The sequence below is a fragment of the Pochonia chlamydosporia genome (assembly GCF_001653235.2).
Source record: "Pochonia chlamydosporia 170 chromosome Unknown PCv3seq00010, whole genome shotgun sequence".
Classification (NCBI taxonomy): Eukaryota; Fungi; Ascomycota; class Sordariomycetes; order Hypocreales; family Clavicipitaceae; genus Pochonia; species Pochonia chlamydosporia.
The window spans coordinates 400,617-412,964 of record NW_019154045.1 but is presented as its reverse complement, the minus strand read 5'-3'; the positions used below and the strand labels follow the sequence as shown (position 1 = coordinate 412,964).

General features: G+C 48.8%; 4 protein-coding genes across 4 annotated transcripts; 3 read left to right on the top strand and 1 right to left on the bottom strand.

Annotated features, from left to right (window-relative positions):
* Window positions 1-3,813: 3,813 nt before the first annotated feature.
* On the top strand, window positions 3,814-5,604 carry VFPPC_10237 (amidase; the record flags this gene model as incomplete). The annotated part of the gene is made up of 2 exons (XM_018288638.1): window positions 3,814-4,600; window positions 4,670-5,604. The coding sequence occupies 2 exons, from the start codon at window positions 3,814-3,816 to the stop codon at window positions 5,602-5,604; spliced, it is 1,722 nt and encodes a 573-aa protein (XP_018137262.1).
* Window positions 5,605-6,878: 1,274 nt separating this feature from the next.
* VFPPC_10238 (cell wall beta-glucan synthesis) lies at window positions 6,879-7,725 on the top strand (the record flags this gene model as incomplete). Its single annotated transcript, XM_018288639.1, has 3 exons — window positions 6,879-7,150; window positions 7,205-7,446; window positions 7,499-7,725. 3 exons carry the CDS (start codon window positions 6,879-6,881, stop codon window positions 7,723-7,725), a joined length of 741 nt encoding a protein of 246 aa, XP_018137263.1.
* Window positions 7,726-8,828: 1,103 nt separating this feature from the next.
* Window positions 8,829-9,563, top strand: VFPPC_10239 (hypothetical protein; the record flags this gene model as incomplete). The annotated part of the gene is made up of 2 exons (XM_018288640.1): window positions 8,829-9,347; window positions 9,396-9,563. 2 exons carry the CDS (start codon window positions 8,829-8,831, stop codon window positions 9,561-9,563), a joined length of 687 nt encoding a protein of 228 aa, XP_018137264.1.
* A 1,493-nt stretch (window positions 9,564-11,056) lies between these two features.
* VFPPC_10240 (BTB/POZ-like protein) lies at window positions 11,057-11,911 on the bottom strand (the record flags this gene model as incomplete). Its single annotated transcript, XM_018288641.1, has 1 exon — window positions 11,057-11,911. One exon carries the CDS (start codon window positions 11,909-11,911, stop codon window positions 11,057-11,059), a length of 855 nt encoding a protein of 284 aa, XP_018137265.1.
* Between the last annotated feature and the right edge of the window lie 437 nt (window positions 11,912-12,348).

Below are 12,348 nucleotides of genomic sequence, written 5' to 3'. Positions count from 1 at the left end.
AACTAGAGCCTGCATTCTCACCGCGAAATGCACATTTTATGTAATAATTTAGAGCCGAAGCATATCTCACATGAAGTGTAACAGCCTCGCTTAATCACTTGTTTTGTATATATGATTGTTGGTTGTTGGGGGTATGAGCCACCCTTTCGCATTGCCTACATCAAACCGCTCACAAAACTTCTCCCAGATATCGCGACCTCGCCTAGGCTGCCAGACTTCCACCTACTAACTATTTTGCCTACCTTGAAGTCAGATGAAGGCCGGTCTACCCTACGCATACTACCCCTCGCAATGACCAAAGAATCTAGTATTGCCCCGAATTGTCCAATAAGTTCTCACCAATTACGTCCCTCATCAGCACGAGACGGACTGCCACAGAAATCAAAATGGCTTGACTAGATGTGGCGTTTGAGACACGGACACCCCCACCTCTCAGTTCATTGGACAAATACCACAGACCCGATCATCGAACCCTGAAAAGACCAGCTCCGTCATGGGAAGTGGAGAGCTGGGCCCTCCTGGCAGGCAATTCAAAGGAAAATCTGGCAAAAAGTTTTTTGTTCTCATTTTACTGGTGGCTGAGGCTCCGCTGTACCACGTCTGTGAATATTATCGAATGTCTTGTGCAATGTGATGAGTTCATGTTCACAAGTTGGTAACTTGCGCAACGGGGTAGTCAACTCAAAACGGCACATGTCGAGTTGTGCTCTCTGACAAGTGATCTTGACACACGATCGAGGACACAACACCTAGATTGCCACATGCAGGGCCTCGTTACAGTTTACTCGGCGCCAGGGAGCTGCAAGCCAAGTTTTGGTGTGGACAAATGATGCAACTCGTAAGACACACATCGACACCACAGTCAAACTAGCTAGGCGCTCGACCAATGAGGGAGAGAATGAATTGCGGGCAACGACTCCCTGAGTCACAAAGAGTCGAAAAAAGTTGGTAAACATGAGGGCAGAGTCATCTGTTTGACGAAAGCGTAAGCCACCCGGTTGATCTTGTGCCTCATCGTTCAGTGTAATGCCATGCCCGGACACGCTCTCTCCCTTTTCTTTGAACATTGTTCAACAGAAAAAAAGCCATCAACGACAAAGGCCGGCAGAAAGAGCCTGAGGCATGGCCGCTATGTATCAAGGAGGGACGGGAGGAACCATAACTGGCGCTGGCCAAATGTGGTATGACTCTATCATGATGGCGCTGTGACTCGACACACGGTCCAGGCAATAAAGTCTGACCAAACAAGTCGTGTTCAGTCATGTCCAACAACACATGAATGAACTTTATTCGGAGAACGGAGTTACAAGACCATGTGCAGATTATCTGCTTGACCAATTTCAGACCTCATTGGGCTCCTATGTCTCGACGGGGAAAGCATGGCGCCTAACCTTCTTTCGCTGTGTTTTTGGACTTCAGCACACTTGTGAATGAATGCTGCCTAACCTGGCCAGCGCATTTGACGTCCTCGGGTCCATTCTCTCTAAGCTGAAAGTACTGATAGGTTGGTATGCATAACGGACATGGTCAGACGAGCTGGCGAAAGACAGGCCCAGGCTATGGTTCGGGTTCTGTTCAAACCCCTGTATTTGATATCTAGGGTCCTTGACAATTCACAGCCACTTGGCATTATTTGATCACACTTGATCTTTTGTGAGCGAGGACATTCTGGCATCAGTCTTGTGATGATCCCTGGTACAAATCGATACCCACGAAGGCAATAAATTGTTACATCTGATTGGCATCGTCATTTTTTCAGTTTGTAGAGGAGACCCAAAAACGTAGTCAACGATTGGCGGCCATCAGTAGGATGAAAGGCTCCGGGAAGCACTACGGACCCCCTGACTGATGATCATGACAAAATAAGCTCCGCCAGGTGGCATCATCTACTCCGTCCAACATTTCGCCTCCAGGTCGGCTAGGCGAAGAGGAGAAGAAAACAAAGTCGAATGACAACTGGAGAGAAATAGGACCCAGTTTCGCAGGTGGAGTAGTAACCAAGTTGCCGAGAGTCTTGCGCCGCCGATTTGAGGTTGGGTCTTTTAGAGGAGGCAACGAGACCAAAAAAAAAAATTGAGTACGCGGTTATCCCCGTCAGGGTCCAACGACTCAGGAATATGTTGGCTTGACCTTTTGGGACAAATTTGCAAGACAACAAACGTCAATAATGTGTTAGACATGAGATTGTTACGCACATCAAAGCGAGGATATGCAAATTGGACGCAATTGATCTTGCCGGGGTCCCATGGCATCTGGGACAAAGAATGTTTCCGTCTGTTCACCGACACGAGAGAGAGCTGATAATGATGTGCCGCCCCCCGCTTGTTCACCTGCATACTGTGTTCTGATGGACTTTGAACTTATGACTCTCCAGAATGTGCTCCAATGGGCAAGATACAGAACTATATCTTTGCACCAAATGTCTTTGAGTTCAACCGGATGTGAATAGTGTGCTGCTCAGATGTGCTTTGCTCAGACTAGTTAGGGACCATTCATTGCCCAAACGGCCCTAAAATCGACAAGTCTGCCTTCACTGTTGACTGGGCATTGTCCCCGGCTGCATTGCGTCAGGGTTCGGGTGTCTCGCCTGGCCTGGACCCATCCACGCGTCTGATGAAACGTCTTCTGCGTGTCGATGAAGTTGCAATAAATTGTAGTGACCACTGCTCTGTAGCCAGGCTGAAGTTAAGCGAGTAATGTGCTCGGATTGTTCGCGGTCTTGGAAAAACGGCCTATCAAGTCCAGTTAGTGCTGTGAAAAATGTCCAATGTGTATGTTTGAGCTTGGAATCGCTGGTATCTGCCATGATAAAACATCATGACTGCTCAAATGTTATTGCAAAGTAACTTTCTGAAGTGCAAAGAGCGGTGACGGTGACGCTGCTCCTTCTCCTGCTGCAATCCGCTGCACTTGGGCTGCACCTTCCTTCCAGTTGACGCTTTTACTGCCTCTGAGCGCCCCATCGTGTCCCCGTTCTTCCCCCGATTTGACCTAGCGCCTGTGCCCGCCGCCCACCCCTGCCTGGTGGTCCAATCAGACGCAAGACCCCACCATTGCAAGAAAAGTTTGGGAATCGACTATTTCTCTCTACTGCCGGCTCCCCTTGGCTTTTCCCTTTCTCTCCTCTCTTGTGCCATCAACACATCAATCACCCCTCTTGAGACAACGAAGTCGCCCTATAATAGCATTCAACAGATCAAACTCACTTCCGGAACTTTCGTCGTGTCAAGATGCCTTCGGCCGTCGCTGAGCTGTAAACGCCCACTGCGGACCACCGCCTTTTCCCAGTGGTCCGCAGTCCAGCAGTTCTCCGAGTCTTTCAACCACAATCCTACGACGATCAAGTTCCTATAGCAGGCTTTCACGCTCTTGAGCCGTGAAAGATAAATCGAATCACCGAATTGAAACAAGCGGTTCTCCCGAGAGTCTGTATCTGAAATAATAGATCCTGCCATTAGCCCGTTTCGACAGGGCACTTTCATCCAAATACGATTTTGTCTCTTCTCCTCCCTCCTCCGACCCCAACAACCTTTAGGCTTATTCTCTCTCATCCATACATTTCATTATTACCTCCATATACTCTGATCTTCTTCATGTGAACTTTTGTGTTCACCATACCAACGACCACCTTTTCTTTCTGTCTATACCAAGATTAGAGCGACCGAGCTCTTCAGAGACATCAGAATCAATATTTACCCACCGATCGACTTCAGAGTTTATCTACCACCAAAAAAGGTTGCAATCAACCGACATACTTCACCCTTTAACCGAATCGATTATACAAACACCGATTACAAGTTGCCGTTATCAGTTATGTCCCGCAACATAAGGCAAAAGTACCCTGCCAAGACTGCCAAAAAGGCGTCCAAGCGAAGGGGCTCTGACACCTCGTCCTCATTTGACCTTTCCGACGATGATGGCTACTCAGCCGTTGAAGAAATTAGCGACTCGTCTGACGATGACGAGGACGATGTCGATGCGGTCGAGGAGAGAAATATTCTGATTGAGGCAAAGCCTTCCCAGTCTCCTCGACCGCAACCTGGCAGTGACAATGACGACGATAACCAGGACGACGACGATGACGATGATGAGGACGACGACGACGATTATGAGTACAGTCATCCTGTCGTAGACCCGGATGCCGATGAAAGCACCAGCTGGGCTGGTATTGTTTCCGAGGTCGACGAAAGTCAAGCATCCGACTTCTTCCATGACCAAGCATTCGGCTCTGATGCTGCCGTCGAACGCCATGTGCGTTTTGCTGTTCCGTCTAGCGAATCTGATTCTACCGACACGGACGATGATGATGACCATGGTGACTTGTTTCCCGACATTTTTGTTTCACAAACCTCCCTAGACCCGGCATTTCGCCGTGAAATAGAACATGACCCAGATGAATCGTCCGGGTCGGGCTCGTTTTGGGACTACAATGGCCAGTATGAGTTGCAAAACGCCGACGACTCGGATGCTGAGGAAGTCATTCGTGAGATTTCCGATGATGAGACCCCAACTGCTACGCCCAGAGTGCCTCAGATCGATACTTCTCCCTCCAAGTTCACTCCCGCCTTTGAAGAGCCTCTGGAACTTGATGGATACGAAAGTGAGTCCTGGCAATTGCGGGACACGCCGCTGGTTTTTGTTTTGTATTGCTAACGTTGCCTTTTGCCAGCTGATGGTGACACTACTGAGGAAGACGTCCCTGAACCCCCAATCCGCAGAAAGACTCGCCGTCCTTCTGTGCCTATGAGTGAAATTTCTGACTCGGATGTTCCCTCACCAATCAAAACTGAGCGTGGTCAACCCCGTGTTGGGCGATTCAATCTTGACCGTTCCGACAAGAAACCGATTGCGGTGCTGAACCCTCACACGCGAAAGATGATGATCTTCACACCACATCGTCGGCGCCAACTTGACCTCTCCCCTGAGCAATTCAATTTCCAGTGGCCACTGGAAGAACAGTCGTCCCCGATACTCAGTAACTCGGCCAACATGATGCTCAGTGCAATGTTCTCATCCAACACATTTGGAGACTTTGTCAACCCTCAGACCATGGGACCCGCTGAAGCCTTCTTCCCATTCCCTTCCGAGGCTGGCACTGCTGATGAAAGCTCATCAGCAAGTCATCACGGAGAGGAAGACGAAGCCGAGAAGAAGCTCGACATTAGCGACTTTATCACGTGGGATGATGGTGACTCTTCTGGCGAAGAGGGCAATGATGGCACCTGGGAGCCTTCTTCTACACCCTTGAGACCTGCGACAGCCTCCAGCGAACGAGACTTGCTGTCACATCTCAACTCGGACACTGTTGGTGCCTTTCGACGCAACCAAATCAATCAGCAGTTGATCTTGAGTAATAAGGCAACTCAAGATTCGCTGGCCTTTAGCGGGCCGTACAATTATTCCGCCATCAGGGGCCTCAAGTCGGATCGCTTTGATACGGCAGGCATTCCCTTGACCCCGATTCGGCGACAAAAGAAGCATGCGAGCGATATGACACGCAGTCCGTTGGAGTCTGTTTCTGCGAAGCGAAAAGCGTCTAGCGAAGTCGGCAACGGCCACAAGAGGCATCGAAGCATCTCGGATGTGAATTTTCTTAGGATATGAGACTGAGGATGAGGATTTCCTTGATGTCTTGCAAATAAATTACAAGCGAGGACGGCATAGCGTACCAGACGCACGCTATCCCTGGCCTCGCACTGACCTAATTTTCGCTTTAACTAGCACTTGTTTTATGCTGCTAGATCTTGAGCTGGGATCATCTACCTTCTCCTTGTAGATTGTTTTCTTTATTTTCTCTTTGAGTAGACGGCGTGGGCACTAGATCTTGGAAACAAGTCATGTCGGGGTCGTAATTGTGCGAAGAGGGAAAAAAGGTTTTGCATCGATGGATACTGAAAGACAGGAGCAGGCTAGATGCTTGCCAGTCTGCAATGAAGAGTCTAGACCACGATTTTCTGCAAATGACCATGACTTTGGGAATGAGGGTTTTATGAGGCTAATGGTAACGGCCAGGTGGATAATCTTCCCAAGTCAAAAAGCTATCCTTGTATTTATTACCGTCGTTTTCCTTGCGTACTATTTCATAGGCGTGTATTACCAGCGTTCTTATTACTCTCCATGTGCAACTGCAAATCGATGGTGATTTGAGAAATGAGTGTGAGTGTGTGTCTGTCCCATCATTGTGCTGTTCTTCCATGTTACAAACAGATAAGAAAACTCGTGCCTCAATTAAGAATGAACCAACACTTAACGAATCCGAAACGCCAATGTCATCAATGCGACAGGGACTCTCAGCCGTATCCAAATCCAGCGACAGGATCAAGACAATACGAACTTTGGGACGCGTGACTTGTTTCTCGTAGGTGTACTCAGCTACCGGAATCATCCTTATCGACATATGTCCTGCTGGTTTGGACAACCACTTGATGCCATCTACACCACCTCACGAGAATTGTGTATTGCCTGCACCAAGGCAAACCAGTTCACCACTTCACATCTCGGCGACCAATCCGACCGATCTTATCATGAGCCAGACAAACTATCGTTATCGTATTATCCAGCATGATCACAACCAGCCAATTCCATCACTCAGCCTTGACAGGTATGGCATCTATACGAGGTCGCTAGGCCAGGATGGTCAAAATTATGGTAACCCGTATATCGTGTAATGCACGCACGTGGTGGCGTCCCATACAAGGCATCTGAGATTACGGCTGGTGAATGGTGCCATTTAACGTGATGACAGGGTTGGCAGAATAACATAACGAAGTGACTTGGTTCCCAATGTATTAATATGTGCGGTATAGCCTGATGCTATCGCCTTTGTTCTAGGGACTCTCCACCTTGAATGCTTATTTTTGAAGTTTAATTCTTTCACGATGCCTTCACTCGTTTTGTTTGCCCTCGGCTTGCTGCCGCTTGCATGGGCTCTTCAGATCAACAACCCTGGTCACCCTGCGACTGGGTCAGGCGTAACCGTAACTTGGAGTCATTCTGCTAGCGATCCCGCCAAATTTGATTTGTATCTTTGGAACGGCGCGGCTCAGACTCCTGCCGTGAATAAGTTGCTTGCTGGTGGTGTTGCTACGTCTACTGGTGCCGTGAGCGTGCGGATTCCCTGTGATATTCCTTCCAGCGGCGCATACCAGCTGTAAGCAGACGTAGAGCTGAATGAGTCTAGGTTGAGTTATTGACATGTTTATAGGTTTGCTGTCAATGGCGCAAATACATCTGATATCTACGCCCGAAGCTCCCAGTTCTCCATCGCAGTTGTCGATTGCAAAGAAACAACCACCACAACTACAACAACAACTTCGACGAAGACTACTACAGGCACGACAAGCTCAACGGGCACCAAGACGGGTACTTCATCGACGACCTCATCTACTGTTACGAAGCCAACTAGTTCAGATTCGTCAAGCGGAACCTGCACTAGCAGTGAACAGAGTATGTTGTTGCTGATCGAACATGTGACAGCCTGTGCTAACTCGTCAACTAGGTCACACGGAATCGCAGACTTCTAAATCTACTTCTATCCCAACGTCTGGGGGCAACACAACCGTCACTGTGCCGTGCAGCACGCCGTGCAAGGTGACTACCACGGTGGGAGTGACTCCAACGGGAAGCCAGAGCCCAACGACTATTCCTATCGGCGGCGCTTCTCAAGCTGGTGTTCAGCTTCTTTCTGTAGCTGCGGCTTTTGTGCTGGCAATGATGGCAACTTAATTTGCTGAGAAATAGTGCCATAGTTGTTCACAAGTAAACAATGGTGTTGCAGCGTCGAGCGTAACCCGATGGCAGGCTGTTTATGATGCCTTGACAATGCACAGTAGCGACTTGAATAAATATGAAAGTTCTGTGATTCATTCTGTTCGCGTTTTATATCTTTTGCAACTGAAATTGAGTAAGATGCCGCACGTACTCTACAATACTTGAGCTCTGAACTGTAATTCTAGTTCCTTACCCTAACATAAAACCACCACAGGTCGCTGCTGGCCTTTATGTCTAGGCGTCAGCAATTTGACAGCTTTGGCGTTTGTGTTGCTCTCATTCACGGAGCGATGCGACTTATAAGTATGCAGCCATCACCATCCCACTTACACACCATCTAGAGACTTGGCGTCCCCAGCGGCAGAGTCTGTAGAAGCGTAGCCGAATTTCCAGATCTACAAATCCCAAGAGGCCGTTGACCAAAATTTCCTCATCTTTGCCACTTAATTCATTAGCGCATTAACTACCTAGGTAAGCAGGAATGTGAATTTGGCGCTGGTCAGAGCTGCTGGGTGAGACATCTCGAAAGGGTGTCCGATAGGAACATGATGTTCGAATCCACCATTCCTCGAGGCACGAGCTCTGCTGCCGGTGAAGAAAACTTAGTCAGACGCCTCGGTTACTGACAATCGCTATGAAGTTCGCAGATGTCAATTAAGCGCCGTGGTCGACGCACAGCACAGCAGTAGGTACTGCCGCGGATGTGCATCTGGCATCAGCATCGGCATCCCTTAATTCAGATTTGACACTCGCAAGTCGCATGCCAGGGAGATGACAGACCATGTGCCATTTGCCGGAATGAAGACAATTCATTTCCAAGCTAGAAAAAGAACAAGTAGTGCCTTGTAGCACTTGATGACATGCATTCCAGCAAAGGGTATTGTCCTGACACCAGTCACTCGGCAAGAACACCAGACTCGACTTGACGTGATCAAAGCAAGAGACGTCTTCCCTCATCCACATCTTCCCCCAAACAAACAAGTCAAAGGATCAATTGATATTTCGCACAGAAAATACATTCATATCATTCAATATCTCATCCTCTCCCCAATGCCATCATGGCACCGCTGCCCAAGTCCACAGCCCGCCAACACTACGCCTTCTTACTATCTCTCTTCTCCACGCTCGTCATCAGCTTCTCCCTCTTCACCTACTTCATGCTCCTCCCCCTATCGCAATTCACAACACACCACAAACCATCACCGTCCAACACTTCGCTCGTCCCAGCAGATCTTCACGCGCTACAGACATCTTCCAAGATAGTCCAGTTCGCCGAGCACGACGCGTACAAGAACCTAAGCCACCAGCATGACCACCTCTGGCACGAGGCGCTGCCCCCCAACGGAGGGTACTTTACGCTCGCGCACGAAAGGAACAAGACGCATAAATTGGGGATCGCAATGTTCCACCAGCTGCATTGCCTGGCGATGCTTCGATCGGAGATGCAGTATCTGCATCAGATTATTGCGGTTTTGAAGGATCCCACTCGGGGAGAGCTGCCGGTCAGGCCTAAGGAGTCTGACCCGTTGGATCATGATAAGGGCTATGCCTTGCACTGCTTTGACTATTTGCGACAGGTGGGTAATCATGAAGACAACTTTGAGCATGGTGCTAACTTTTGGTAGTCGCTGCTGTGTATGGCTGATGCGACAATTGAGCAGCCCAAACTGTCTGACGATGGGGATCCGTATATTGATGGCATGGACGAGCGACGATGCAAAGATTGGGAGATTCTTTACAATGCGTCGGTGAGGTCGGATGTGGAACCTGTCATGCCAGATGATTTGCGATAGGGATGGATTACACTGCTGCAAGGAGTTTGGCTATAAAACAGGATAATGATACTAATAGTGTGACGGGCATTGATAATGAAGAGCGATGCCGAATCAAATTATACTCTTACCCAAACTGATCAACTTCCATTCGTGAAGACGCTTGGAAATGGTAAGATACAACTCACTTTTACAACACCACATGACAAGACACTTCACACACGAACCCATTGAGGTGACCGGCTCTCATTACCTCAACCCTGACGGTGCTCACGCCAAGGCGGCCGACTAGCGACCAAAAAGCTAAATGTACATACATACGAATCGTCAAGATCGTGTATCCCATCAATCTAACAACTTAACCGGCGCTTCACATCACCCCGAGACCATGCAAGTTCTCGTTCCTCCCAAACAAAGGAAAAGAAACATGTCGTGTCAGCAATCTCCTTTTTTAAATGAGAGATGCGAATTTGCAAAAAAGCAAACACCCATGCGAATAAGACGCGCAAATTTGCCAGCCATCTAATCCTGTAGACGGAAACAAAAAAACCACATCCTCTAGCGCCAGCATGCTTGCCATTGAATGGAGACTTATTTTTCTTTCTTTCTTTCTTTCTTTCTCATGGCACAAAGTTTCCAAATATCGTCCAATTCGTGATGATGTCGGTGGTAAAAAAGCAAGACTTGACAAACTGACCACCAATAATGGAAAAAAGTCAAAAACTCCATCTAGATGTTCTGAAATCAGTAAACGAGGGCCAAAAAATGGGGAATTCAATCTAGGCCCAAGCTGAGGCGGGTGTTAAAAATCGCAAGAAAACAACTTAAACAGACCCCCAGAACCATTGCTTCTCATCTAAACAAAACTCAATCTGATGTCTAAGACAATGTGATCGCGTAACAAACAGATTATGAAAAAAAATGCCGTCAAAGATCACTGTCGGAACAAAACGCCAGAATTGAACATGTAAAAATGCCCCAGAACACACAACAAGCGTCAGGCTACCGAGTAGAGATTCACGACAAGACTTGAAATTGCAGAAAACAATGATAGAGAACAACGCCCACCAGGAACAAAAAAGAAGAAGGCTTGACACAAAAAAGGTTGAGCGGAGGACCAAGGTCCGTATATCACGGCAAAATTATTTCCTCTCGACTCAGTACTCATCAAACTGCCGGCCGGCCACCTCGCCAGAAGCAAAGTAAAAGAGAGCAATAATACAACAACTCCCTAATGGAAAGACGCCAATCTGATGAGGGGAGTTCGAAATTCAACTCAAAACGCCGCACGGGTTCCGAAAATCCACGTAATCGCTGTACCCTTTTGGTGATTTCCTACTTTTTTTTTTGTTTCCCTCCTGGAAGGGCTTTTTTTGTTGTTGCCTTTTTTTTGCTTTCTTCATTCCAAATACTCATCCTCCATCTTCGACATCCTTTCTTAAAACGCAAGCGTGCCAAAATCTAGAGACTTGATTTGTGTTGGAAATGCGCATGCGTTTCATCAACCTAACCTTTCAGACCGTCTTTGGCGTCCGAGCATTCGTCACGTCAATGACATCGTCGAGGTGATTGCACATGGCCACAAACAAGTCGAAGAACAGTTTGCTGCCACCCGCCTCCATTTCAGCTTGCATGGTCCCGCTCCGCTTGAACGTCTTGCGGCAGCGGATGATCAGGGCGAGATAATGAGCACGCAGGCGACTGTCCGAGTCAGGCGTGTGGGCGTAGGCGTACTGGGCGGACCGCAAGATTGTCGAAACATCGATGCCAGCTTGCAGCCCTTGTTTGCGTAATGCCAGACGCTTCAGCTCCTCGAGGCCGTATCGATCCGCGGCACAGTATATAACAGTGTCACGGAGGACATCAGCCCCCACGCTGTAAACAAAAACGGTGGCGTCGGGAGCCGCACCTGCGCGGCCACCTCCAGTTTCGGGGTTTGGTGATGTGTGAGGCGTCCGCACACGATCCTCGAGATCCCAAGAGTTTCGGGACCTGTTGTGCAACAGGCGAGGGTAGTAATCACCCTTGTATAAATACTCGAGAATGGCGGAGAAGACCTCGGGTTCTTCGTCGGGGAGAGAGATTCTCCTGCTCTGCGAATCGGGGAAGTTGCCTCGGCAAGCGGCGTCGAAAAACGGCGACTGGCGGAGGACATCCTCGTGCGCTGCAAAGAGCCTTCCCTCGCGGCCAACCGTGAGAGTCACGATGGGCGAAGGCGTGGCGGACTTTTGGGACACATGGTCCTGTTCAGTAAGCGACCTTTGCAGTTTCGACACCTTGGTGGGATCCCGCACAGAGCCCGGCTTCTTTAGTCTCGCAGACTTGTCCACGCGGTTTTGGTCTTGCGACCTGAAGCTGCGTTTGAACATGACTGCGGTTTGTTGTGAACTTGCACGTTGAGACTGAATGTTGAACTAAAGAGATTTTGGGCTCCTCGAGCGGGAAAGCGCAGCGTGAATCGAGGCCGGTCAGGACAAGGAACAAGCAACGGTAAAGGAGCGTCTCTTGTCTGAACGGGCTGGTCTGTTGGTTTGGTCCTCGATGTGGAACGGTGCGTGTTGATATTATTGTCAAGAGAACGACGAAAAGAGCGAGGAGGTGTGAATTTGGGGGGGATTTAAAAGAGTGAATGACGCACAAAAGGATTGACAGGCGGGTCCGGGCAGAAGAAATACCTTCTTGACAATCAAGACAAGACGATAGATCCTCGTGAGAAGCTTTGCGACCCTGCTTTTGGTTGTGAGTGGAGAGGAAGGGGAAATCGAAATAAGGCTCCGAGGGAGGTGTGACTTATTTGTACCCAGCC